This window comes from Salvia splendens, chromosome 21 (genome assembly GCF_004379255.2).
Source record: "Salvia splendens isolate huo1 chromosome 21, SspV2, whole genome shotgun sequence".
NCBI lineage: Eukaryota > Viridiplantae > Streptophyta > Magnoliopsida > Lamiales > Lamiaceae > Salvia > Salvia splendens.
Window position 1 is genome coordinate 3,744,217 of NC_056052.1, and position 27,948 is coordinate 3,772,164.

Below are 27,948 nucleotides of genomic sequence, written 5' to 3' on the forward strand. Positions count from 1 at the left end.
TGATGGGCCGTCATTGCTGTTGGGCTTGTTTAGTCCGTACCCCATCATTGACATTTGTATTTAGTCACACTAAAAAAAGATAAGACTTTTAATTATATGAAAAATTATTCGTATTTGTGTCAATTGGTAGACCCTTCTCTCCTCTAATTAATACGAAGTATATATTGATAGTTCGAATCATCACATAGAGTAAACAAAAATTATTATTAACCCTATTTAAAAATAAATAATATTACATTCGTTTCATAAATAGGTCGAATAAAGTGTGTCTTGACTTTTAGTAAAATAGATAATGTATGCACGTGGAGAAACGATGCCATCTTAAATACTCCATTCATTCATTTTAATTAACTTATTTTTTTATTTGAGAAGTTTTAAGTTAATTGAATTATTATTATTTTTAATAAAAAGCACGGAGTAATATATCTAAATTTCATTTTTTTCATTTTCTTTATTTCTCTAACTTTATTTTTCCTCTGTTTAACATAGAGTATTAAATCTCTTCCTTAAATTTTATGTCGAAATAAGCAACTCAATTAACCAGTAATGGAAATACTATTAGTAATGATTAAGGAGTGAATATGTTTTGAATGAATAAAATGATCAGTCATGTTATAGCAAAAGCAAATAAATTGATTTATTGATGATTATGTGTTGTAAAATGAAAAAGGACTAATTTTTGTGGATATACAAAAATTGCAAAAATAAAATAGCGTAGTAGTATTTTTTAAAAGACGGGATATAAATCTATAAACTACAAATAGTAGATGTATATTTCTATGAATATATATCATGAAGTTAATTACTCATGAAAACATTATTTCAGATGTAATTGTACGTTAATACTAAGAGCATCTCCAATGCACGGATATCCCATTCGGACATCCACTAGCACTTCCCAAAAACACCTCCTGCCACGTCACTAGGACATCCCCTTCACAATCCGCCCTTCTCATCGTCCTTCCCACTAGGACTTCCAGCAATAAAAAAAAATCACAAATTCACAAATAAAGCAATTTACGTTTACGAAAATAAAATTTGAACACGAATACGAACTGGAAAAATGTGGAGGTACTCGTCGAACATGTCGGCCGCGCCTCCGTACGCCAGTTGTCTGATTGCGACAGTGCACTTCTGTAAGGGCGTGAGTCTGGGTTTGCCAACTGCATCCTCCCTGATCCTAAAATACATGTATCTTCTCTCTAAAGCACCAACGATATGCATAAACAGCGGACGATGCATCCTAAAACGTCGCCGGAATAAGGCATCCCCAAAACGCGGCTGCGGAGCGAAGTAGTCCTGATTCAACCGAATATGTGCAGCAATGTGGTCACGGGGTATTGTAGTTCGACGACGGATCGACCGATGTACCGCCACCTGCTGCCGCCGCTGCTCCCTCTGGTGTAGCAGCCTATCTATCGCACCTTCCACAGCGACCTCCAATTCATCCTCGCTATCACTGTCACTAGTCATTCTAGATATACTTGAAAATAGAGATGTAGAGAGAGAAACTTGTTAACACAAGTGGTGCGAATGAAATGAAGTTCAACGAGCCATATATATAGAGTTTTAAAAAAAATACCGGACGTCCGACCCACGCCACAATGGCGGACGTCCGCCCGCCCGTCGCCCGCACGTCCGAGGACATCCGACGTCCTTACGGGACGTCCGTATCCGAGTTGAAACGCCACAATAGCGGACGTCACGGTCGCCCGTCGCGGATGTCCGACCGGACGTCCGCCGTTGGAGATGCTCTAAATCCAATGGGACATACACGGCCAGACGTATTTCAGGTCTATTTGCAACTTTCCTCTTATTAATAATAACAACAAAAATAGCATTAATTACTAAATGCATTCATTAAAATCTACGTTGAAGATACAACAATTAACTATGCCATAATACATACAGTACCTATTTATAGCAATTGAGTGCAATTACTCTCATATCCAAAAATTCATCAAACAATTTCTGATGAATTGGAATTCCATATTTATGTCACTCGAAATTACAATCCTGTCCCCAGCCGGGCCCCTTCTCTCTCTCACACACACACTAGACCCACCTGCGTCTGCAAACGAAGAGTCATAAACCTGAACCTCCCAATTTTAGGTGGTTTGGCAGATCCATCTAACACTCACTTAATCCCCATCATCACCATTAATTTCAATTTTCCTTTTTCAATTCGTTTACATCTCCACCTTTTTCCTATTTCCATTTTCCAGACTCTCTCATTAAATACAATTTTCTTCAATTCGCTATTAAATCAGACTCCTTACAAAAATTCGCCGCTCTCAGTTGAAATTCCGAATAGCGGTTGCTGTGATGGGGAATTGCCAGGCGGCGGAGGCGGCGGCGGTGGTGATCCAGAACCACGGCGGTAAGGTCGACAGGATTTACTCGTCGGTGAGCGCTACCGAGGTCATGAATGCCAACCCCGGCCACTACGTCGCGCTGGTGGTGGCGGCGGAGAACGCCGCGCCGATCAAGCAGCTCAAGCTCCTCCGCCCCGACGACGCTCTCGTGATTGGACAAGTTTACAAACTCATCAGCTTTGAAGGTGCCTTGATCTCCGATTCACGATTCTCGTATATGTAGTTTATCGTTGGATTTTGTTTGCAGATGTGCTGAAGGAATTTGCTGCGAATAAGAGTGTGAAGTTGGGGAAGTTGTTGAAGGAGAGAGGAGCTTTGGAGCGCAAGAGAAATTCGAATCAGCGATCAGCTTCAGTTAAGGTAAATTAATTCTTCATTTTTATGATTTGAATGAATTGAAATGATAGATCTGATTAAATTAAGAGTAGGAAGATCATAACTGGATTCCAATTATTTTTTTGTCACTTTCTGTTTTCAGTTGTTTCATTCGTACTCATTCTCATAAAAATAAAATAAAAAATAGAGTATTACTATTACTAATAATTATTAGTATTATTAAGAAAAAGAGGGATTGTCAGAATTTTAAGCTGAAATTAAAAATTAATTGTGGGATGAGTTAGTTATACCGGCCTATCGCTATCCATCCTCGACCAAATTTACGATCCATTGCATGCGTATAGATTGAATTGATTCTTTATTCACAAATCTTGTATATTCCTCTGTGTCACTAATTTGAATGGTGTTTATTATACAAATAAAAGCTAAAAATGAAATTAAAAACAATTAATTATTGACTCTTATAACTGTGAAATCCCGATTGATAATCCTAAAATTAAAATAAAGCTCTAGAAATCGTGAGATAGAAGAATCCATGATTAGAAATAATTAAAAACAAATATTGGAACAGAAAACATAAGATCCAAAGGCTTATCAATTGTAGTATATATATGCATATGAATGTAATCAAATACAAACTCTAAATATTGTACAAACTTCAAACTATAATCTAGATCATTAGAAAATGTCAACAAATGATAAAATAGTAGCAATAGAAAATATCAACACGGTGTCAACGGTTGATGTTGTGTTGATATTGTGTTGACATTTTCTGTTATTACTATCTTGTCATCTGTTGATATTTTTTATGGTCCAGATCATAGTTTGGAGTTTGTACAATATGAGTTTGCATTTTATGTTCATAAAGTCAGTGTTTTGAACACCGGATCGAATTGGCTGATTCAACCAGTTTGGCGGGGAATTGATGTTTGATCCGGTCCGATTTACAAATAAAAAAATGTCTATTAGTCGAGCCGCTAACTGATTGAATCGATTATTGGCTCTCAACAATGATTTTAATTCATGCCTAATATGATTTGATATGTTGGCCAATTGATAAGCTAGGTATGAAACATATTATCCATCACATTATAAAACAATTTTGTGATATATTCTAAACTCTAAAACGTCGGATAATTTTCATGTATCTAGCTTTTGTTTCATGTTTAATACTATTGAAGAATACTTATTACATAATTTTCATTCAAAGCGTTTTTTTTATCTACTTTCTTTGTCAACTTCATTAGTTGATGATTTCAACTCTTGAGAAATGGTGGCGTATATTAAAATTTAAAATTATATGCACAGCTTCATGTTGGCATGTCCCTTAAACGTATATAGAATAAAGAATTAAATAAACAATTGACTTTTAAGATATTTATATAAATACCTAATTAGATTGGTCCCATTATATATACCAAGTCGAAACTCTTAAAAACTTTGAAATATTATTCTCTCATATTCAATTCAATGCTGCATACCACATGCAATGCAACATTATCATCATAGTAATGATAGTACACAAAACAAACGCATAGAGAAATAAAATAGAGAACTAGGATTCCAAATATATTGTTGGCATTGACTATATAAAATATAGGTTTCTGCATATGTTTAACAAACTGATAATGATTAATGATATTGCTCTATATAATGAGATGGAATATATTGCTGCTAGCTCTATTTCAACGCATGATATTATCTCTTCCAATCATAGGACTCACATGGCCTTCAACACCAAAGTTCAGGGTTTCACATGGGGATAATATTATTGAGAATATTTTGATTCTAACTCTATTTTAGAGAGACAGAAAGAGTCATTGGCATTTATAATGTGCTGGTCCTAGCCCTCTGATAACTGATGATAAATTTCGTAGGACATACTTATATCCAAATCATGCTACATTTAATTCCACCTAATGAAAAAAGTATTTGCCTACTCTATTATGATGGATCATGGATGTGGTATGACAATATACATGTTCAGACTAAGGGCCTCCTGCTACATAATAATGTTAATTTAAAAAAAAATGATTTTGTTTTTAAAATTCTATCATTTATTATGATTGTTAGCTTAAGATTAATATATGCCATGTGAACTACTATTATAAGAAATGTTCAGACAGAACAATATGCACGTGCTATTATTGCTGGAATGATAAAAGTTCGTAAGAATTTGTTAACATATTCTTGTTCAGGTATTTTAGAAAATAGAAAACTTGTTTATTGGAGACGAAAATTAAAACTTGAACATGAATTGTACTAATAGTTTGGCCACGGTTCAGATGGAGGCGAGCGGTGGTGGCAGCTGCAGCAGAAGCGGCGCAGGAAGACCCAACACTGGCCGGCCTGGGCAGTGGAGACCGGCTTTACAGAGCATTTCGGAGCAAGTGAATGAAACATCAAATTTTAGTTGCTGACTCCGTTTCCAAACTAGTGTCTATGCTTTTGAAAAGACATGTAAAAAGATGAGATTCATGCTAAAGTGAGTTGACTAGAACTTCAACCACATGTATCTTCAAGTCTTCAACTCCAAAAACATCGCTTTAGAGCTTATTGTGATGGAGATGTAATCTATCGGTTTGTTTCATGCAAACTTCTCAGCCTACACACTTTCTCCATTATATTTGCTTGCTACATGCATGTAATACAAATATATATGCATACATAAATTTATGGAAATTAAACCAAATTTTCGGGTCGAGCAACTGTTTGATACACGGATCGAGAAGGAATTCGTGGACTTAGAGATCGAATAGTTCACCACGACTCAGAATATCCGAATCAAGAGAAAAACAAGGAAGTCGATGTATTTATGCTTTCCCAAAGAATTTCATGTTGTGTTTGCATTTCTATTTTTGTATTTATGTGTGTGTAGTCGATGACTCGATTGTATTCTCATGTACATCTCCACTGGATAATCTTTTCCCTAAGCCACAATTGATTTTTTTACTTGGGAATTTTATCAATAATATCAACTACTCCCTCCATCCACGATTACGAGTTTCATTTTTTCATTTTGGTCCGTTAACCAATAAGTGTCCCGATTCACTTTTATTATAAATGGTAAGTAAGTCTCACATTCCACTAATCATTTTTACTCATATTTTATCTTTTTCTACCCACTTTTTTTTATATTTCTTAAAACTTGCACCAAACTATGGGACTCCTATTCGCGAATGGGGGGAGTATGTAATGGAAGGCATGATATACCGTAGCAAAAACGTTATACTCCATTATATATTGTACCAAAATTTCGATATATTGTTAAGTAATATCATATTGTTCGGTATCAATAATTTTCATATCATAACGACCCCTGACATGCCAATTTCCAATGCCCCGCTGCCAGAAAACGGCCATAATCACTCACCTATGTCTGTCGGATCAGCAGAGCTACAATATTTAGTTTGTTTTGGGGCCGATGTCACGACCATATTTTGCTAAGAATAACAACAAACTTAGTTTTATGGTGAGTAGCGAAGGATTTAAGAAAGCGTGGGAGAAATGGGAAAAGTGCACAAATTGACCATAGCTCCAATAGAAGTAATCTGGCCCCTCTTTAGGGATTAATCAACAGTCCAATCATAGAATTAATATATATACTCCGGCCCACACTTCAATTAAACTTCAGCTCATACTTAATTTAAATTCTTTAACCCATCCATTTAAAAAAAATAACAAACCAGCCCACCACCTTTTCCATTAAAAAACGAATTGGCCCAAAACTTGATAAACAATTGGCCCAAAATCAATTTCTCTCTCTCAATTAGTGCCTGACATCTCTCTCACGGCGAATCAGCGCCGTCGCCGGCGCTGTCTTTCCCTCCATCTCCGGTCATCTCCTCTCTATCTTTCAATCTATCGCGATAGGGGGCTGACTGCCTCCATCGATAAGCTCTCAATCTCTCACGCTCTTCCCCTTTTGTTCTTAACCAAACTCTGCTTTGATTAAATCTCTATGCTTCCCATTCTAGTCTTTAAAACCTTGGTGTAATTGCAGCTTCTCTTGTTGCTTGCCTCTCTCTAAATCTAATTCGACATTGAACTGAAAATTGGATTTGAATTTGAGACTAAAAGAGCTATTGGATTTCGAAATTGGACTTGAATTGTAATTTGCTTTGATGCTTTAGTATTCGAAATTGATTTTGTTTGCTGCTTTAGTTTAGAGTTTAGACTCTACTATTTTTGTTTGCTTTAGGCCATCCATAATAGGAATAGCCCAGCAATAGCCCAGCCATAGCCTAGCCACTGCCACATCATCAGCACTAAAAATCCTCCTGCCACATCATAAATAGCCCAGCCATAGCCTAGCCACATCATAAATAGCCCAGCCACATCAATAGCCACATCACTAATAACAATTATATAAAATGGCATAATTAACAATCACACAATATACGGAATTTAATTTACGAGACATATACGGGAAAAGTTTAATAATACTATTAAAATTTAAAAAAGTACAATAATTTAAAAAAAGTACATTAATTTTTTTAAAAAATACATTAATAAAAAAGAGTGACAATTCACTCCTCGTTGTTGATCTTGAACAGAAATTAAGATAGAGAGAGTACTCGTTAAAACAAGTGGTGCGAATGAAAATGACGAGCAAAGCGCGTATATATAGTGTTTCGGAAAAAAAAATTAATTTTCGCGCTAGGCGGTGCGCTGGGCGATCCGGGCGCTGCAATAGCGCCGAACGGACCGCCCAGCCGACCGCCCAGCGCCACATAACCGCCCAGCGCTGCGCGATTTCTCTCTCCACTCAGCCGCTGGGCGGCTGCAATAGACCGCCCAGCGAACCGCCCAGCGCCGGCGCTCGGCTGGGCGGTCGCTGGGCGCCTATTGTGGATGGTCTTAGCATTTTATTTTAGTGCTTTTGTATTTTGTTCAGTTTGGTATTGGCCATTAATTTTTTACCTTATTTCCATACCACAATTTTTCCTATTTTTGTATTGTGAAGTAGTAACTCAAAAATTAAATCTACTTTCTTGATTTACAGTCTAAAGGAGCAGCAATAGGGAACTACCTCATTCAGTATTCTCTTGCTTTTGTAGTGGAATCATATAATCTTTCTAATTGGAGAGTTAGGTAAATTAAATATATAGTGGAATGTCATGATGAAATCATGTTCTTACTGATTCAATCAACTCTGATAAAAATCCGTGGGTTAGTTTCAATTGTCAACACCCTCCCTCAAACCTTTTTTCTAATCGATTGGACAATCGGTCCAATTTTTTTGGATCGGTTGGGACCACTTGGCCCAAATTTTCAGCCCAGTTATACTGCTGGGTCAGTCATTTTTTTTTCGGTTTCAGCCCAGATATACTGCTGGGTCAGTTAAATATGACCCACAGTCGGCGACCCGCTCTGATACCATGATAGAAATCCGTGGGTTCCATCCTAAAACCAATTGGTGATAGGAGGAGGGGCCCATGAGACTTATATACTAGTTTCAGTTTTATCTTGACACCGATGTTGGACAGTTATATGTTATATTTTTAGTTTCAATTGGCAACAAACTGCACAATAGCATAACTGATTTGGGTTGAGCTAATGATGCGAAAATGCTACCAAAATACCATGGGAGTCTTAGTAGATAATTCTGTTCCAGAATTAATCAAACTCAATTGCTCTCTGAAGAACCTTGTCCATGCCCACAGATTCTCAGACGCCCTCCATCTCTTCCAACAAATCCACTCACTCCGCCACCTCAAACCCGACCACTACACTCTTTCAACAGCCCTCACAGCGTGCGCCAACTCCCGCGAAATAAGAGTGGGTGCCCAACTCCACAATCACTGCATCAAATCCGGCCTTCGAAGCTTCTCTCACGTAGCGAATACCCTGCTCGCGTTGTATGCGAAGTTGCGGGACTTGGTATCGGTGAAAAGGGTCTATACTGATATAAGCGAGCCCGATGTATACTCGCACACGACACTGTTGTCAGCTTGCACGAAGCTCGGCGAAGTTGATTATGCTCGTATGGTGTTCGACAAAATACCTGAAAGAAATGTGGAAGTCTGGAATGCGATGATCACGGGTTGCGCTGAGAATGGACTTGATGGGCTTGCGTTCGATTTCTTCCGGAGAATGCGTATCCTTGATGTGAAAGCGGATAACTATGCGTTTGCCAGTGTTGTGAGCTTATGTACAGTTGTGAAGCTTGAGTTTGGGAGGCAACTTCATTGCTTGGTTTTGAAAAATGGATTTTTGAGGAAGGCGTCCGTCGGTAATTCATTGGTCACTATGTATTTTAAATGTGAAAGTGCTGGTGATGCTTGTGAAATATTTGAGGAAATCGGGAGAGAAGTTGGTGACGAGATAGCATATAATGCAGTTATATCAGGATTGGTCAGTATGGAAAGAGATGAAGAAGCTCTGTTGATGTTCAAAGATATGCAAACCGTTGGTCTGAAACCAACTGAATTGACTTTTGTGAGTGTAATGGGAGCTTGTTTCAATTCCGAAATTGCTACTCAAGTACATGGCCAAGCTATCAAGATGAGTTTTGGAGACTCTACTAAAGTTAATAATGCAGCAATAAGCATGTATTCTAATTGCGGGGAGTTAGCTGCAGCTTGTTTGGTTTTCAGAGCGTTGGAAGGGAAGGATGTCGTCTCGTGGAATGCCATTATAGCAAGCTACACTCAAGAGAGCCTGAATGGAGATGCTATCTCCACCTACCTTCAGATGCAAAGGAATTGTGTTGAGCCAGATGAATTCACTATTGGAAGCTTGCTAGCAAACTTAGATTCGGTAGAGGTAGTTGAGATGATACAAGCAGTTCTAGTGAAAAGGGCGCTCATTCACAGAGTTGAAGTTGCAAACGCATTGCTTTCAGCATTATCTAGGAACAGTGCGATAGAGAAGGCCCACGAAATCTTCTGTCAAATGCACTCAAGAAATGTAATATCTTGGAATGCAATGATATCTGGATTTCTATTAAATGGATTGCCAGAGGAAGGGCTGCAACAATTTTTGGAATTACTAGAATTAGGTCTAAAACCAAATCATTACACTTTGAGCCTTGTTTTAAGCATTTGCTCCAGTATATCGGATCTTCTTCATGGCAAAGAAGTTCATGCATACTTACTGAAATTGGGTTATTTCGTTCACACCTTGCTTGGTAATGCCCTCATTGCGCTGTACTCCAAGTCTGGGGCTTTGAACTGGTCATTGAAAGTGTTCCGCAGTATGACCAATAGAGATGTTGTTTCTTGGAACTCAGTGATCTCCGCCCATGCACTGCACGGAGAGGGCAAGGAGGCCATCAAGTGGTTTGAGGCTATGCAGTGTTCGAGTACAGTGAGGCCGGATAAGGCAACTTTCACTGCAGTCTTATCGGCTTGCAGCCATGCAGGTTTAGTTGCTGATGGTATTAGGATCTTCAATTTGATGGTGGAGGGTTATGGCATTGATCCAGAAATGCACCACTTCTCTTGTGTGGTCGATCTATTAGGGAGGGCCGGGTTTCTTGATGTAGCGGAGAGGCTGATCAAGGATGCTGGCAGTGATATCGACCCGAGTGTTTGGTGGACTTTGTTGAGTTCTTGTGCAGCCTACGGCCATCTGCACTTGGGAAATATAGTTGCGAAGTTTCTCCTTGAAACAGGGCATGATGATGATCCTTCGCTTTACATTCTGCTGTCGAATCTTCATTCTAATGCTGGGAAATGGGAAGAGGCAGCTAGTTTTAGGGAAGTGATGAAGAAATATGGTGTGATGAAGCAACCTGGAAGAAGTTGGATCTCCCCATGATCATTGCTAAGCTGAGATTTGGTATCCCTGGCTTTGCAGAGAAGCGGAGTAGTAGAAGGAATTGATTATGATTTATGCATCAAGTGATGAAGTTAAGAAAGGGTATGTTTCTCGTAACAGGAGATGCTAGATCAAGATTCCATAGTACTTTTAAGCAATTTGGGTTATTCAAGCTCTGGATAAGAATCAAACTGCAAATGTGCTAAATGGTTTTGGTGAGTATTTTTGTGTCCTTGCAATACTTTTTATGCAGTATTTCGATACCAATAAATGTTTAAAAACCAATTCTTTCTCTCGGTGTTGCAGCACTTATGAAGTTGCTACCGCATGCGCGTTGGCTGTTGGTGCAGAGAAACTCCTTTGCATAATTGATGGACCAATCCTTGATGAATCTGGGAGGCCTATACGTTTTCTCTTCAAGATTCAGGCATATTGGTTCGGAAGCGAGCTAAACAAAGTTGCTCAAGAAGATATCACCTGTGATGATACGAATGATATAGCCACTACAAATGTTAAGGCTGTTACTCAGACTCGAATATTCTCCAAAATGGACAGGCTTGGACAACGGGAATGGACTTTGGTCCACAACTGATGAGTGCCCTTTTATCTAAGGTGAGCTGCACATGAAATATACTCCCTCCAGCCCACTTAAAATGAAGCATTTGGGAATCGGCACATGATTTTATGTAGTGTTGTTCTGTCAAGTAGAGATAGAGTTGTTTCCATTTTATGAAACGTTTCATTTTTAATAGGTCAACCAAAAAAGGAAAATGTTTCATTTTTAATGGGACATGGAGAGTATTATGTACATCTAGTGGAGAGTTTGGATCATTTGCATTGACCTTTCCTTTTTATATGAGCTGCCACATATGGTGCTTATACTTACCGTGGCCCAGATTTTCGATGACCTAGGGACTACGAGGAGCATGACCACAGAAGAAGCTGCGGTTAGCAGCTGAGATGTCTTTAGTGGAAGCAGAGGAGACGGAGATTGAAGCTGAAGCGGCACTATGTTTCGCTGATGCAGCTCAGAAGGCTCTTACATGTGTTTCTAGAGCTCAATTCCTGTAAGTTAAGTTAGATGGGACTTCACTTAAGTGGCGATTTTATTTATTTGTATGCATATTTTGTGTTTAATCTCTAGCATAAAAATAATATTAATACTCTTCTTAGCACTAAAGATGTAGTGAAAACAAAAAATTCTTAACTATTGGATAAACAGACAAAAATTAACATATGACTTGGGTATGTTAAAAGATACTAACTTTTAATTAGTTCATATAAAAACCATAACTAAATCAACGTTATTGTATTTTGGTGCAATTGATATGACAAGAACTCGTATTCGTACCCTTTGATAGATCATGTAGAAGTTATACAAGGAATAATTGGTTGATAGAGAATGATTCATAGAGATTGGAGACAGTCAATGAAATGACTGTCTACACACCCCTTGTTAGTTGAGTTGGAATATGTAATTTCCTGGGATTTCGCAAGGCTTTGTCCCTATATATTCATCATCTACTACTCTATTCTTCACAAAGCACTTTGTCTCAATACCAACATGGCTTCATCTACTGATACATAGTAGGAGTAGTTTATTCGCCATTATCCATAAAAGACAGCATTCGTCCAAACCGGAGAATTTTCTCAATCATCAATTGGAGAAAAAAACAAAAATTGAAGATATTATCTCAAAGTTGTAAAAATGAGACGTTATTCATCCTAAAAAATTTGCAACTTTTCTATAACTCCATCACCATATATTTGACCAATTGATCTGTTCTTATGTATACTTCGATACATTGCTAATTGTTTTTAGGAGTATTAATATTGTTTCCATTATAGCAAATTGATACATGTATGTATGTTTATGCACAAACATTCAGTCACACCTGAAATTCTTCCTATACATATAAGCAGGGCGAATCTAGAATTTCAGTATAGGAGGGGCAAAAGTATACACAAGGAAGTTTTAAAAAGTAGAGGAGGGACATCTATGAAGAAATTTGATATGTTTACAAATTTGATGAACAAAATATACAACATGCATGATTACATATGCCCCACATAGACACCATGTGGCTCTGTCACTGCATATACTGATACATGGATTGTTGTTTTTTCGTTGAAATTACATTTCTTGTAAAGCGTCATAAAAAAGATTTAAATTTTTTCTCCTTATTGGATTCGAACGCTCCAAATATGCATTCATCCACCAAAATAATGCATTAATCGAAGAACTTAAAAAATTAATTCAAATATTCTAAATTTATTCATCTATCGAAAATATGGTCCTCAATTTGAATAAGAACTCACATCCAAAATGTTTTTCTAAAGAATATAATGTTTTTTCTCTTTCCGACTAGTTAAGTAGAGGTGAAATCGTTTTATCAACTAAAAAATGTTCTTACACATGCATAACTATACAATATTCCAGACATTACAATTATTAATAAAGAAGGAACTTTAAATTCAAATATCTAGGGGAATGGTCCACTTAGCCAAGAAAAGACTTGAAAAAATGTGGAAAAAGCAGTGTAATATTGATATAAATATGAGATGATGAACGTAGAAAACGCTTTTGGTATAAAGAAACGGCAAAAGGAGCAAGTATTGGCAGAGTTTGGTGAGTAAATGGGAGGCAAAATATGAGTGAAAGACCGCCTTATATATAGATAGATAGATAGTGGTGTGGGTGCCTTCCATCATCACCAAGCACGCCCGCAGCTTTTCTCTCTCTCGATACCCAAATGTCACGCCTGCTCTCTCTCACACATTCACACACATAAATAAAGCCTACATAAAGTTGCATGAAAAGCAATTTCCCACTAGTACTTCCCCATTTCCATGCCCCATCCACTTTATCCTATTTTATACCACAAACACAATCTCATCTTATTATAACATATATTTGTCTTTTAATATCATCAAAATGTTAAATAGTAGTAGTACTACCAAGTCCAAGATTCTCTCTTGTGTGATTATAAAGTGAGATTTGTGTGTTTGATGTGTGGGGGTCATTTGATTAGATGGATACTTTGTTTAGGCTGGTTAGTCTCCAATCCGACCAATCCATTAATCCTACCCAAACGTCAAGTAGCTCGCCATCGCAGAATCACAACTACCATCCTCATCAAGACGAGGAATGCCTCAACTATTTCATGGATCATGAAGACGACTTCTCTTCCTCTTCCTCCTCCAAACACCACCAAATCTCCACCACTGATCGCCACCACCACCATGCCTACGACCAATCCTCTTATATTTCTGCGGCGCCGCTTGATGTGAGCATGGAGTTTCCAGCTGCCTTCTCCGGCCAGAACAAGTGGGCTACTGAGATCCTTCTAGAAACAGCTAGAGCCGTTAATGATAAATACACCGCTCGCTTTCAGCAGCTGATGTGGATGCTCAACGAGATGAGCTCTCCCTACGGCGACGTCGATCAGAAGCTCGCCGCCTACTTTCTACAAGCCCTCTTCAGCCGCATGACCGACTCGGGCGAGTTGAACCGCCGCAATTTGATCTCCGCGGCAGAGAAGGCTGCGTCCTTCTCCGCCACGAGAGAGACCGTGCTGAAGTTCCAGGAGGTCAGCCCGTGGACCACGTTCGGCCACGTGGCCTGCAACGGGGCGATCATGGAGGCCGTGGATGCCGCGGCGAAGATCCACATCATTGACCTCAGCAACACCTACTGCACGCAGTGGCCGACGCTTCTCGAGGCCATCGCCACGAGATCCGACGACACGCCGCACCTCCGCCTCACCACGGTCGTCGGAGGGCGAGGCGACGGCGCGATCGCCGGCGCCGCCGCGGTGCAGCGGCTGATGAAGGAGATCGGGAGCAGGATGGAGAAATTCGCGAGGCTGATGGGGGTTCCGTTCAAGCTCAACGTGATCCACCACGCCGGAGATCTGTCGGAGCTCAACCTCGCCGCGATCGGGATCGAGGAGGACGAAGCCCTAGCGATCAATTGCGTCGGATCGCTCCGATCGGTGAGGGCTACTGGCAACAATCGGGATCAATTGATCTCCAATTTCAGGAAATTGAGGCCGAGGATCGTCACAATCGTCGAAGAAGAAGCAGATCTGAACGTCGGCGACGGCGGTTACGAATTCGTGAGGGGATTCGAGGAGTGCTTGAGGTGGTTTAGGGTTTACTTCGAGGCGCTGGAGGAGAGCTTCCCTCGGGCGAGTAACGAGCGGCTGATGCTGGAGAGGGCGGCGGGGAGGGCGGTGGTGGATCTGGTTGCGTGCCCGCCGCATGAGTCGGTGGAGAGGAGGGACGCGGCGGCGAGGTGGTGCCAGCGCATGCATGGAGGGGGGTTTAGGGCGTGGTCGTTTAATGAGGAGGTGAACGACGATGTGAGGTCGCTGCTGAGGAGGTATAAGGAGGGGTGGACGATGGGGCAGAGAGGGGATGCCGCCGGAATATTCCTTTCGTGGAGGGAGCAGCCGGTGGTGTGGGCTAGTGCGTGGAAACCCTCGTAGGGCTGCTGTGCATGAGTGTGGGTGTGGTGTCGAAAATTAGTGAATTAATTAATGGGTTTGATTAAATGATTTTCTCCACAAAAATATTGATTTTTATCTTCTTCTTTTTGTGGCTTTTACGTTTTTTTGTTCTTTTCCAATTTATGGATTGGTTTGATCAATTGAATTAATTGTCATCAACAATTTTGCGTAAATTTTGTGAGTTACAAGTACAAAGATTAGCGATGGCTTAATTCGAAAATAATTCGGTTTCTATTTATCCTTTGTGAGTTACTACAAAATACAAAGATTAGTGATGGCTTAAAATATCAACAATTTTAGCCTGATTTTTAGTTGTAGAATAGTTTTAATTTGTAGTAACAATAAAATTGACATGCAAAAAATATTCCGATGATCGAAAAAATGGCATGGCATGACAGCTTCGTTGAAATGAAATCATCTTTAGTTTGCCAAAAATCGTAAAATATTTTTATTATTGCAACAAAATATAAAACATATTGAAACCCAAATTGATCAAATTCCTTTATTTTAAGTAACTCTATAGTAAACTTGATATAAATAATTATAATCACGACCATGAGCTTAGCGAGTTGAATTTAGAACGCAAAATATCATGCATCTATATAAAATTGAACGTATCTACTAGTGAATTGAAACGTACTTTAATTTGTTACCATGCTCTTGTTTATTTAATTAACATAATGGAGTTGGTAGGTCTTTATGTGGAGTAAAAATTCCATGATCCTTCCATATCAAGTTGGCATGGTGATTTGGTATACCTCACCAATAATTTATTGATAAATAAAAATAAAAAAGCCTTTCATGCCATATCAATTACACACCAATTCAATAAAACTTAACTGCACAAAATAAACGTAATCATGGAAAGTAACATTTACTACTATTAAATATTGAGACATTCATATAATAGGTCCTACAATATGTAATTATGTATGTATATTGACTTCTTAATGTAATAATATTTCACGTAAAAAAGTAATCATATTTACATGTCAAGAAAAAAAAAAATCACATTACAACTCTTTGATAGTACTATTTTAAGATTTTATTAATGAGACCTTTTTTCTTATTTTATATTTATGTATATTCAAAAATTTTACACAAATAAAATTTATGACTATAACTAATATAGTATTTTGTTAGCATCTTAAGTAATCAGTTATGATTTTCAATATTTTCTTATTACCATGCAAAAAATATCAAGAAATATATTGAAAGTTATTGAAAATATAAAAAATTATACTTAATTAGTTGCTTAAGACTTGGATTATGATAAGAAAATATAATATTATAGTCATAGTTGTTATTTGTATAAAATTTTCGAATATATATTTAAATATAAAATAAGAAAAAAAGGCCTCACTAATAAAATCTCAAACTAGTACTATCAAGGAGTAATTTCTTTCTTTACATAAAAAAATAGTATAATATGATTACTTTTTTATGTGTAAATATTACTCCTATTATATTAAGATGTCAATATATATATATATGTCTAGTGATATTGCACGCCTATTCTATTTGGTAATTTCCATAGTTAATAGTGATATAATGCTACTTTCCATGATTAGTGAACGTTTATTTTGTGCAGTTAAGTTTTATTGAATTGATGAGGCATGAGGGGCTTTTTTATTTCCATTTGTCAATAAATTATTGGTGAAGTATACCAAATCACCATGCCAACTTGATATGGAAGGATCATGAAATTTTTACTCCTCTATGTGATATTCTGATATCAAGAGCTACACAAACGGAGTATATATTAAAAACAATTTCCTCTTTATTATAAAATTCTTTTAAATTTCGTCAGAAAGAGAAAAATAAAAGGAGTCATTATCGTAATTGTGTCCAAGGAATCTAGGAGTTAAGGCTTAGGACGGCAGTTTGAAATATAAAAATGGCTATTGGCAATTAGTGGTAAGACTGAGTAGCTAGTAAAACAATATGATTAATTGTGGGCACTATTCTAATTAAGTATTATTAGTGGCCATGCTTGTATAAAGTTATACTCCATATACTATACTATAAACTTTCAATTGTTAATTTTTTTTATGTTTTTTAAGTAGTGATGATATGTATATCCAGTATCCTAGTCCACTGTTTAATACTATATCATTCACCTACCGTAACATTAAATTGGAGGCAATTGATAGTTGTATGAAAAATAAATTACTTTAAAAATTAAATTGTGTATTTGGAGAAATGATTATTTACAGTGTAAAACTAGAATTTAGTGAAACTTGGTATATTTAGATACAAATATTCCTTTGTAGTAATATACTTCATCAACAACCAATAGTCATATTTTTTCCATTTTTATCATCCATAAAACTTATTAGTTACATTCATTTTTTTTGTAAATTTCTTTTTCTAATAAGTCTAATAAAATGAACTTCATTATCCAATAATAATATTTTAATTAATCTTACTTTTTTTCTCTTCTTTGTTTTTCTATTCATACCAAGTGGTGTACTATTAGGTAATGGTTAAAGAAAGTTAAGTTTATAAATCATATTCCCCCGTTGCCCATTTTTAGTCCATTTTGTGTTTAGCACAAGTTTTTAATAAAATGTAAAGAAAAGTGAATTGCAAAGTTAGTGAAATATGGTATCCACTTTTATACTCTCATCCGTCCCATAAAAATATGTGTATTTTACATTTTCGCCCGTCCAATAAAAATAAAAGCATTTCCATTTAGGGAAAATTATCCCCAACTCATTACCCAATACACATATATATCAATTTATTTACAACTTATATCACTATGGCTCATCATTACAGCTCATTAAATACTAATAATAATGTGGGTCTCAATATCTAATAACACTATTTTAACTACTCTTTCTCTCGTCCTCTCTTACTATACCAATTGTGCATTAATTCCGTGTCATTACAATTATAGTACATGTTTTTATGGGACGGAGAGAATATATTAATTTTATAATAAAGTGCATGTGATGAAATGAGTTAGTGGAATATGAGACTTACTTGACCTTTATGGTAAAAAGTGAAAGTAGACAATATATGGAAGACGGATAAAAATGACAAAAGTAGAATAGGGAACGGAGGGAGTAGTTCAAACTTTCAATTGTATTATGTTTTCTCAAACTTTCCTCGGTATATTTACAAAATGGCTAATACAGTAATACTCGAGTTACATCCATGCCAACTTGTAGTGATTTGATCATTTTGTAACTTAAATTTTAAAATTTATCAATTTTTTGCAAAATATCTAGGTAGTGTCTTGTCTCATATGTGTATATCCCTATAGGGGAGCATTAAGGTCATTACATTCCTTTAGTATTATACACAAAACAAATCACAGTCATATGATAGATAGATTGGATGGATATGATTTAAATTACCTGAGCTACATTATTCGGCCAATTTCGTACATTATCGGGGTAAAATTGGTATTTGTAGCAGTTTTGAAACTGTAGTTTCGAGATTTCAGCGAAATTAAAATGAGCGACGATTTGACAACCCAATCTCTCTCCTCTCTCTCCGTCAATTCAACTCTCATTCATTATCTCTTCCCCCCAATTCAACCCTACCCCAAACCCTAGACGCCGCCAAGTCTCACCTCGAAATCGAATTCATGCCTGTTTTTCGTCATCAACAAGACGGAAATTGTGTATTATTCCAACGCACCACAACTTTTCGTCATTAGACGATCGATTTCGGTGATTTCAGCGTCGGTGAACAATAACTCATGATTTGTAGGTATTTTTCCACCATAAATTATTTGGTTTTTGCAAATGGTTTTCTGTTCATTAGTGATTGTTTTGGTTTTTGGTGATTATCGATTCCATTTTTTTGTATTTCTGTTCATTACTTATATTTTAGTTTTATATTAATTACATATTTCAATTTTCTGGGTTTGTGTTCATAGGATTATTGTTTCTGTTCATTAGACTGAATAGTTTGTGCTTCATCTCCCTCATTGTCAAAAATGATTCTTGATAGCGTAAATTTGGTCATTTTGCAGTGAGTAATTGTGTTTTTGTTCTTAATACCAAAAATGGTGAAAATGACGCCCTTCCAATAGCCAAGCAAGTCAAAAAACATGTGAGTGAACTATATGTGACAGCACGCTTTTATACATTATTGAAACTAATTTGTACATTATTGTCACTGGTTTGCTGCATTATCTTGTGGTACATTATATGCTTCATAAGGGTACATTATCTGTTTACAGTAGACGATGATACATTATTTAGGCATATATGTACATTATTATTTATTAATCTGGTACATTATTGTGTGTTGTTGTTTGATTTGTTTAAATTAATATGTTTATTGAGTTACATCGTATGCCGCTTAAGAGTTTTGTATTTGCTTACATTAGGATTTGATACATTATTTAAGCAAATGTTTACATTATTGCAAACCGATGTGCTACATTATTATGAGTTAGACTATGGTATGTTACATTAATAAATTTGTTCAATTACATTATATGCTCCGTATTGGTACAATAAATAAGCTTACATTGCGTCTTTACACATCATTGCAACTGATATTTACATTATTTCGCACTGATGTGTGCATTATAGTTACTATTGCGAGTAATGTAATCATGTGTTTACTAGTAAAATAACATTATAACTAATTAATATAAAATTTTCTGAATAGGTACAAACAGGGCCAGAGTCGATTACGATGACGACTTCGACGATGACATTCCTATTGCATCAGTGCATCGGCTCGGCAAAAAATGCGTGAAGAAATGTTTATTTACTTACATTAGGATGTGATACATTGTTTAGGCAAATGTTTACATTGTTTTTACTAATATACTACATTTTTGGGTGTCGTATGTGAGATTAATACATTTTTTAAGGTTACATTATATGCTTCATAACAGTATCTGCTTGCTTTCAGTTGTGATACATTATGTAGGCAAATGTTCACATTATTTTGTACTAATGTGCTACTTAAGTGAGATTGATGTTAGTTGATTGTGTTGGTAATATACTCTAGCCCCAAGGATAAGTTAATCCCACGAGGAATGGGAAATATACTCTAGGTTACTGGGTTGGTACTATACCCTAGTCTCATGAATTGCTAAACCCTTGGGGAGTGGATTAAACGTCCGCCCCTTAGCGAACAAATTAAAATCCACGTTACTCAATAAGAGTCATATACATTAAACTGCTATATTTGTACATTAGGATTTGTATGCATTCTACAAAAATGAACTCAAACACGAACTTTGATGTAACGTAAATAATGTATATTTGTGACAATTCGTATAGTACATTGCTTGCTGAAAGTGTCTACATTATTAGTTAAAATATATATTGTTTTTACACCCTAGTTTGGCAATATATATGTAGTTCACAATAATGTACTCCCTCCGTCCGTCATTAGGAGTCCCATTTATGGGCGGCACGGATTTTAAGAAATGTTAAGAAAAGTGGGTGGAAAAAGTTAGTGGAATAGGGGTCCCACTTGTATATATTAGTTTTAAATGAAATGTGAGATGCATGAGTTAGTGGAAGGTGAGACCCTATTACCATTTATGGTAATAGTGAACCGGAACTCCTATTCGTGGACAGACTAAAATGAAAAAACGGGACTCTTATTCGCCGACAGAGGGAGTAACTCTTAAGGAGCAGTAATGTAGACGTATAACATAATAATGCTAGGGATAAAATTATAATGTAGAAAAACTCAAAAATAATGTAATACTAATGTACTCCATGTCTTAACGCAAGTATAAAAAACAATATGTCCGGAAAATAAACTAACAAATGTCAACATTTCCACTTCCCCTTACGCTTCTCCTTGTCATTCTCCATATCTTTCAGCTTTGGACAGTTTCTCGAATCATGATAGTCCATTTGATTGCATGCCTTACACCTTCGAAGATGTCTGCTCGCCTCCTTTATAGCCTTTTCCACTGATAAATGATACGGCTAGCACTACCTGATCCCTTAGTTTTCACTACATCTGGAGGGTGAAATATAACGGTCACCAAACAAAATTAAAAATATATATATTAAACTACTATCTTTGTACATTACTCAGTAAGAGAAATATACATTACACTATTAAATTTGTACATTAGAATCATAACAAATTCAACAAGCATAATGTCAAAATCGTACTTATATGTATGGGTTTATACTATGCTCTAGTCCTATGGATAGCTTAACCTTAGGGGATTGGAACTAAGTTCAGTCAATTGAGGTCCCTACGTGAAGCTGTGATTACTATACCCTAGCCCAATGGATAATTGAACCCTATGGGAATAACTCTAACTCGATTCTCTTGGTGAACGTTGTGTTAACAAGTTGGTATTACATTCTAGCCTCATGGATTGCTAAACCTTTATGGAATTGATTTAACTTCAGGCACGTATTGAACCATGTGATTCATGTAAAGTGACATGTATCAAATCTACATCATTATGTATAGAAAATCTACATTATACACCTAAAATTGTACATTACTTTTCGAAAATTTACAAGATATCACTCACGATTAAAAACACGAATGTACCGATGGTTGCATGGAAAAAACGACAATTGATGCAAAAAAAATCAAATTAAAGAATGAACTAATCACAAACAAATACAGAAAATTATAAATGCCAATTACACGACTAATACAACAACTTTCTACAAAAAATTGATGAATAATTCTCAGAAAACAATGAAGGAATTAATTAAATTACATTCATCCATTGTTGGAAAACCGAAAGCAATGAAGGAATACCACAAGAATTCGGTTTTATGCGAGAAAGTACACCACTAGATGTCATCAATGTAGAAAATATAGTATAATTGATGGAGAGAAGAAAGAACAATTCGAGTGAAATTATGGAGATAAAATCAGAATCAAATAAATCTAATTAGGCGTTGATATTTAGTGGAGAAAATCAACGGAACTTTGATAACGTACTAAAACGTGGCTTCCATTCTTGCCCTTTTCAATTTTTTTTAATATTTTAATTAATAACATGGGGCATATATTTCGGTCATTAGATGAAGATCTTATGGTTGTAATTAGTTTTCCGTTTAATAAATATTTAGTGTAATGACCTGAATACATCTCTATCCCTATATATCCCAACCCATTAACCAATCAATTTTATCTTCTATCTCCTAAGATGTTCAAATTTTATCAATCAATTTGAGACGATTGTTTCTAAAATTTAGTAAAATATAAAATAAAATATTGATATGACCATACAACTTACCTTTTGGAGCAATATATAATATATCATCCTCCTTGGACACGTTATGTCACAATTCAATTGTTTGAGCAAAAAATTAATGAAAAGATTGTGAATCTGTGTTAGAATTGGTAAAACTGAAATTAGATATCTGAAAAATTGATGGCGTCTAAACTCGAACTTTAGATGCATTTTGATTTTGCATGAACTTGTAGACATACAATAAGATTTTTGTACTTTTTCTATAGTTTGAGTATTCGTTAAAATTGAATTTAAGACTAGTCGATACTCGATATGACATTATGAATTTATGACACCACTTCAATAAAAACTATACTACATTACTTTTTGTTAATTCACTTGAGCGACATGGTTTTCGTATAGTAGTGACGCATGGTAAAACTGAAACCGTCAATTCAACTCATAACCAGACCGGTGGTATAGCATAAAAGGTCAATATAACTATATGTATAAATTTCATATTAAAATTTTGTTATACCAATTTATAGATTTACCCATATGAGATCGGTATGAGATTTCTGTAAATTGGTATATTAAAATTTTGATACGATATATTAAAATTTACCATACCAACCTGTCCCTAGTTTACAGAATCAGTCCCCTAATTACAACAGCATGTTGTTCCTTAATTCGAAGAAATAATAAAATAGGAATTAGGAAGATATTCAGTACCATCTGAAAAATAATACAAACGCCAGTTTTTTCTATTTCTATTAAATAAGGGATACAACAAAAACATCACATTATTCAGTACAAGATGAAAAGTTGATAAAAGATACGTACATTTATTTGACAAATGCAGCTTAGGGAGGTGCATCCGATTTGTTGGTCGTCGTAGTTGATCGATAAATCAACTAACCGAGATGAGATTAGTCGCTCAAATATCCTAAAACTGGGCACATAGCATATCAATTGTAGTTGATTGATCAATCAACTACAACCTGTCCAAGAACAGATTTTATTGATCATATATATATTCATGACTAATCATAAATCATTCAACAGCTAAAACTATGCACAACAAATACCACCGTTTTTTCTAACAAACAAGCCAACCTTTGCACATTATGACTTCAGATATCCTTTTATTTCCAAATATGAAATAACTTGCTCAGCCAGAACAGCTGGAGAATGACATATTCCTTCACTTTGCTGCAATACTATCTGAGAGAGTAAAATTGAACATTACATTAGTTATGTAACCGAAACAGAAGAGATAACTGATGGCAGAAAGATGGCTGGATGGTATGAGGAGTTTTGGTTCGATAAGCAGATTCAGTATACACCAATGAGGAAGGTTGTGATTTGAAGTAGAGATATTGCATCAAATATACAAGCAAATTAGACCAAGGAAACTTCACGAGACTTGACTCAAGAGCCCAAGACTCGAGAAGAAAGCAAGAAAGCTCTAGCTAAATGGACCTGATTTTTCTTGAAGAGCAACGACTCTTATTATGTGGGCATGCAAGAATGAGTTAAAGCAATAATGAGTCTAAAATGGATCGTAGAAAAGTAGATACCTCAGAGTTCAGTGGTGGCTCATACGGATCGTCCACACCTGTGAAACCTGTAAGGGTATATACCATTTTATCAGTCTAATTTAGTAGTATGTTTTTTTATCTTAACAAAGGGTAAGTAACAAATGCTTATTATGCTCTTAGGTTCTTTAATAGAATGAATTTATATATCAGGTCCAGGAATGAAAATTCAGAATATCTGCAAGACAGCGTTTTCTGGTAGTTACCAGTAAGATTCTATGGATATTTCAGCTTATTCATCTGAGAGTTGAGTATTTCAAATAAATTATGGATCTTTGATGGGTAACTATAGGAGCTGCGTTGACAATCAATCAGCCGAAAGCTAATTTCTCCTAACAAATGAAGCTCTTCTCCATTTTAATGTATGAAACTATATTATGGGCTATAATAATTTAGAAAAAATATTATAAATCACATAACTGTGATCTTACATCCATCATACCATTATAAATGATTATATGCAACCACTTTGTAGAAAAGGCAAATGCAAGCAGTTACATAGGAAGAGTTTCCAGTGCTGTCAATCAATTTGGAAATGTGATACTGGGAAACTTTTATCCTAAATCATTGTTCATAAGAAACACACACTGTAGAGAATGGTTTAGAGAGATTGCTTTCCCAGCCTTTTTAAGTAATGTAGCATTTATTATACCAGTAAAATGCAATTGAAGATAGTGATAGCAAGTAATACAAATACAGAAAATGAAGGATAAACAATTTTAGAATCACAATCGCCAATCAACCATGCAACACACCTTTGATTTTTCCAGCTCGTGCAAGCTTGTACAATCCCTTGGGATCCCTTGTCTCACAAACTTGTAACGGCACATCCATATATACCTGCATATTTTTACATTTTTTAAATTCTGCAACAAATTATATCTCATGAAATGACTATGAAGCATGTGAAGGCCACAACCTCGATAAAATCCCCTTCAGGAAGTAAATCTCGGCAGGCATCTCTCTCCTTCCTGAATGGTGATATTAAACTTGCAATACAAATTACTCCAGCATCTGCAAAAAGCTTTGCCACCTCGCCTGCATATAAGAAGGAAAGTTGATTGCACTTCTGATTGAACCAATTAACTGAAAATGAGGTAAACGAACCTATCCTTCTTATATTCTCAGATCTATCTTCAGCTTTAAAACTTAAATCGCGGTTTAGACCATGCCTACAGTTATCCCCATCAAGGACATAACTGAGCTTTCCTCTGGCATGTAAAGCACGACTTAAAGCACATGCCACAGTGCTCTTTCCTGGAGTAAAAAGATCAGAAATCAATAGGATCCAGCACCGAGCAAAGGCAAGTTATTGTAAGAAAATAGGGAAAGATGCTATAAATGAAATGGTTAAGAAAGACAGGGAAGCAATTCTACACCCCAAACAAAGGCACTATTCTTACTTATTCTATTTTCAAATTTACAAGATTCAGAGATTTGCAATCACCGTATGAGAAGTGAGATTACAGCAAATAAATGCAGCAAAGACTGACCAACCAAAGTCAACATTACCCCATATTTCTCCTAATAACTACACCACCTAACTCAGGCACTTGAATTTCTCAGAAAAGTCAAGAACTCAGAGAAACACAACCAAAGACTGACCAAGCAAAAAAAGGGAATGTCACACTTCATATTCTAGTGGGCAAAAATGGGAATGTCCAGATAAATGACAAACATTCCTCAATATTTTGGTAGTTCTTATGTCCACAAGATTCTATGCTTCACTTTGTTATTCATGAAAATTTTTGACTGCCAAACCACCAAATTTCAACCAGTAACAAGAAAGATTTCTTGTTCACATAAAGACATATTGACAAGAAAAGATTCCAAAGATTCAGAAACCTGATCCACTTAAACCAGTGATCCAAATAACGCAGCCCTTTTGATTAAGCATCTCCTCTCTATCGCACTTTTCCACAGAACACTTGTGCCACGCAATATTCGTAGAATTCCCTACTGTACCCACCTCAACAGTTTTTTTACCTACAAAATAAAATCAATCCATATTCTCATATGAAATGAACAATCCACGGCAGAAGGAATGAACCGATGAGTAAAACGAAATAACGGAAAAACCTCCGGCGGCGGAATCGACCAGAGATTGATTTGCCGCGCCGTTGGCGTGCTTCGTCGCACGATTCTCGATCTCGCGGCGCGAATTTTCCATTGCCCTAATTGGCGACACGAATCTCGATCTCGCGGCAGCGCCACCGCAAACCTCGAGCTTCCTACCTCCGCAGCTCTGAAACGCCGCCGCCGGAGGTGCCAATGGATTGACGTGTCTTGACCTCGACAGCTTAGAGAAACTGAAGGTCTGATTAGCCACCGCCGCCATTTATTCTCTATTTTGCCCTCAATTTGCCAAACAGTATAAAATTCACCTAGTCAATTTCGTGCCTACGCCAAAAACACAAAGCCATAAATACACATTTACCACAGAAACGTAAAATTGAAAAAACAGACACCTAATATGTAGACAATGCCTCGAGCTATTAATCTGCAAAACGACGGCGAGATCGATAGGGATTTCCACTCCATTTAACATGAATTGATTATATTTCGTAAACAATAACACGTGGAATGCAGGAACAACTGAATTTTCATTTAAGAGGATGAGAAAAAGGAAGAAATGTTGTTGACAGCGATGCCAAACCAAATGTGAGTGCATTACAAATAGGAATCCCATATACACAATTCGCAGGCATAAAAGCGCAATAGCGCAACCGAGATTTACTTCCGTACCCAAAGCATTATTGTTCTTCAACGGCTAAAACTGCGAAATTCTACCACAATTTTCTCTGATGTTAACAACGGAGATTTTTGGCAATCGGGAAAAGAGGATTGAGGACTTGTTTAGAATCAGACGTTTAAATTGCGGTGGTGGCCGACAAGAAAAATTACTACGGAGTATTTAATTTGTGAAATTGATCAAGTACCAAAGAAGAATCGGAATTTATTATGGATTCCAATTTACAGAGGAGTATCAATTTTTGGATGCAAATAACCAAATCAATCGATACAACGTGACATTATGGTGCATAAGTTCTACGATCATTGAAAAATTAACATTACAAATTAATTATAAACGCCACTATTCTTCAAAACTTGTCAACTTAATAAGGGTGGTCCAATGATGAAAGTCTATAATAATCGATCCGCAAATGTATGTTTAAATATGTGTACTGTTTAGTGCATAAATTAATAAGATTATATTAAAATTGGTATTATAAATAAGATTATTTATCTGTAAAGATATAAACTTTCAATATTTTCCCATATGACTCCTAACTTTATTTTTTATAGAGTGAACTATGCATATAATCCCTGAATTATGCATTTCAGGCGCAAATGGTACCCGAACTTTAAAAATATCGTAGATAGTCCATGAACTAAGGTGTAATCACACTTGTGATACTTTTTTACTATTCATCATAATTTTGCGCCAAAAATGCCTCCAAGGCAAGGAGGGCATTTTTGAACTTTCATATCTATGTCTGGATATGATATTTTTTCTATCTTTCTTTTGAGTATTGAATATGACATTTTCTTACCGTAAGTACCTAAAATGATATTTTTCATTTCATTTTTTCAATCACTTTATCTTACATCTTCTTTTTATCTCTTGCTCTAAAACTTTTAGAAAGTAAAAAATTAAAACAAAAAATACAATGAAATTTTTAAATAAATTAATTATAAAAAATAAAATTATAAATATAATTTTAAAATATCTTGTAGCTAAATTTCATTTTGAGTGTTATTAAAAATTTAGGACTGATTAATTTTTAAAATTTTTAATATTAAAAAAATAATCAAATCGCAATCAAAATTAAATTTAGTTGCAAATTATTTTGATAATTAAATTTATAATTTTAATTTTTAAAATTAATTTATTTAAGAATTTCATACTACTATTTTTATTTTAATTTTTTAACTTATAATAGTTTAAGAGGAAGAGAGAGAAAGAGGATTTGACATAAAGTGATTGAAAAAATGAAGTAAAAAATATCATTTTAGGTATTCAAACTATAAGAAAATATCACAGTATCTAGAGTGAACTACATAAATAGTACCTGATCTTTCATTTTCGCACATAAATGGTATCTGATCTTTATTTTATATCATTTTTTGTACCTATAAATCACAATTTTGGTACCTGATATTATAATATCTTCTCTCATTCTTCTCACTCTTTATACTATTAATATTAATCAATATTA

General features: G+C 35.8%; 4 protein-coding genes across 6 annotated transcripts; 3 read left to right on the plus strand and 1 right to left on the minus strand.

The window, feature by feature from the left end:
• Window positions 1–2,033: 2,033 nt before the first annotated feature.
• LOC121783332 lies at window positions 2,034–5,319 on the plus strand. The gene is made up of 3 exons (XM_042181376.1): window positions 2,034–2,560; window positions 2,623–2,735; window positions 4,997–5,319. The coding sequence occupies exons 1-3, from the start codon at window positions 2,326–2,328 to the stop codon at window positions 5,129–5,131; spliced, it is 483 nt and encodes a 160-aa protein (XP_042037310.1). The 5' UTR covers window positions 2,034–2,325; the 3' UTR covers window positions 5,132–5,319.
• Window positions 5,320–8,273: 2,954 nt separating this feature from the next.
• LOC121783502 (pentatricopeptide repeat-containing protein At3g49740-like) lies at window positions 8,274–11,690 on the plus strand. 2 transcript variants are annotated; one of them, XM_042181593.1, is made up of 3 exons: window positions 8,274–10,690; window positions 10,782–11,087; window positions 11,372–11,690. In XM_042181593.1, the coding sequence occupies exon 1, from the start codon at window positions 8,274–8,276 to the stop codon at window positions 10,473–10,475; it is 2,202 nt and encodes a 733-aa protein (XP_042037527.1). In that variant the 3' UTR covers window positions 10,476–10,690; window positions 10,782–11,087; window positions 11,372–11,690. The 2 variants fall into 2 exon arrangements, with proteins under 2 accessions (XP_042037527.1, XP_042037528.1); XM_042181594.1 differs by having other exon boundaries at window positions 11,388–11,690.
• Window positions 11,691–13,205: 1,515 nt separating this feature from the next.
• Window positions 13,206–15,126, plus strand: LOC121783552 (protein SHORT-ROOT-like). The gene has a single exon (XM_042181657.1). It carries the CDS (start codon window positions 13,508–13,510, stop codon window positions 14,963–14,965), a length of 1,458 nt encoding a protein of 485 aa, XP_042037591.1. The 5' UTR covers window positions 13,206–13,507; the 3' UTR covers window positions 14,966–15,126.
• Window positions 15,127–22,795: 7,669 nt separating this feature from the next.
• LOC121785208 (adenylyl-sulfate kinase 3-like) lies at window positions 22,796–26,622 on the minus strand. Of its 2 annotated transcripts, none has more exons than XM_042183592.1 (9): window positions 26,474–26,622; window positions 25,808–26,128; window positions 25,574–25,714; window positions 24,836–24,985; window positions 24,648–24,766; window positions 24,484–24,568; window positions 23,711–23,757; window positions 23,247–23,354; window positions 22,796–23,131 (listed from the first exon to the last, which is right to left on the minus strand). In XM_042183592.1, the coding sequence occupies exons 2-8, from the start codon at window positions 26,064–26,066 to the stop codon at window positions 23,256–23,258; spliced, it is 900 nt and encodes a 299-aa protein (XP_042039526.1). In that variant the 5' UTR covers window positions 26,067–26,128; window positions 26,474–26,622; the 3' UTR covers window positions 22,796–23,131; window positions 23,247–23,255. The 2 variants fall into 2 exon arrangements, with proteins under 2 accessions (XP_042039526.1, XP_042039527.1); XM_042183593.1 differs by lacking the exon at window positions 26,474–26,622 and adding an exon at window positions 26,197–26,352.
• Window positions 26,623–27,948: the final 1,326 nt, after the last annotated feature.

Excerpts from the sequence above, each read along its gene's own strand:
- LOC121785208 (XM_042183592.1), bottom strand. The coding sequence starts at position 26,066 with ATGGCGGCGGTGGCTAATCAGACCTTCAGTTTCTCTAAGCTGTCGAGG. Across the intron at positions 24,767-24,835 it reads TGAGAATATAAGAAGGATAG|GCGAGGTGGCAAAGCTTTTT; the intron begins GTTCGTTTACCT and ends TCTTATATGCAG. Across the intron at positions 23,355-23,710 it reads AGCCACCACTGAACTCTGAG|ATAGTATTGCAGCAAAGTGA; the intron begins GTATCTACTTTT and ends TTACTCTCTCAG.
- LOC121783332 (XM_042181376.1), top strand. The coding sequence starts at position 2,326 with ATGGGGAATTGCCAGGCGGCGGAGGCGGCGGCGGTGGTGATCCAGAAC. Across the intron at positions 2,561-2,622 it reads CAAACTCATCAGCTTTGAAG|ATGTGCTGAAGGAATTTGCT; the intron begins GTGCCTTGATCT and ends TTTTGTTTGCAG. Across the intron at positions 2,736-4,996 it reads AGCGATCAGCTTCAGTTAAG|ATGGAGGCGAGCGGTGGTGG; the intron begins GTAAATTAATTC and ends GCCACGGTTCAG.
- LOC121783552 (XM_042181657.1), top strand. The coding sequence starts at position 13,508 with ATGGATACTTTGTTTAGGCTGGTTAGTCTCCAATCCGACCAATCCATT.
- LOC121783502 (XM_042181593.1), top strand. The coding sequence starts at position 8,274 with ATGCGAAAATGCTACCAAAATACCATGGGAGTCTTAGTAGATAATTCT.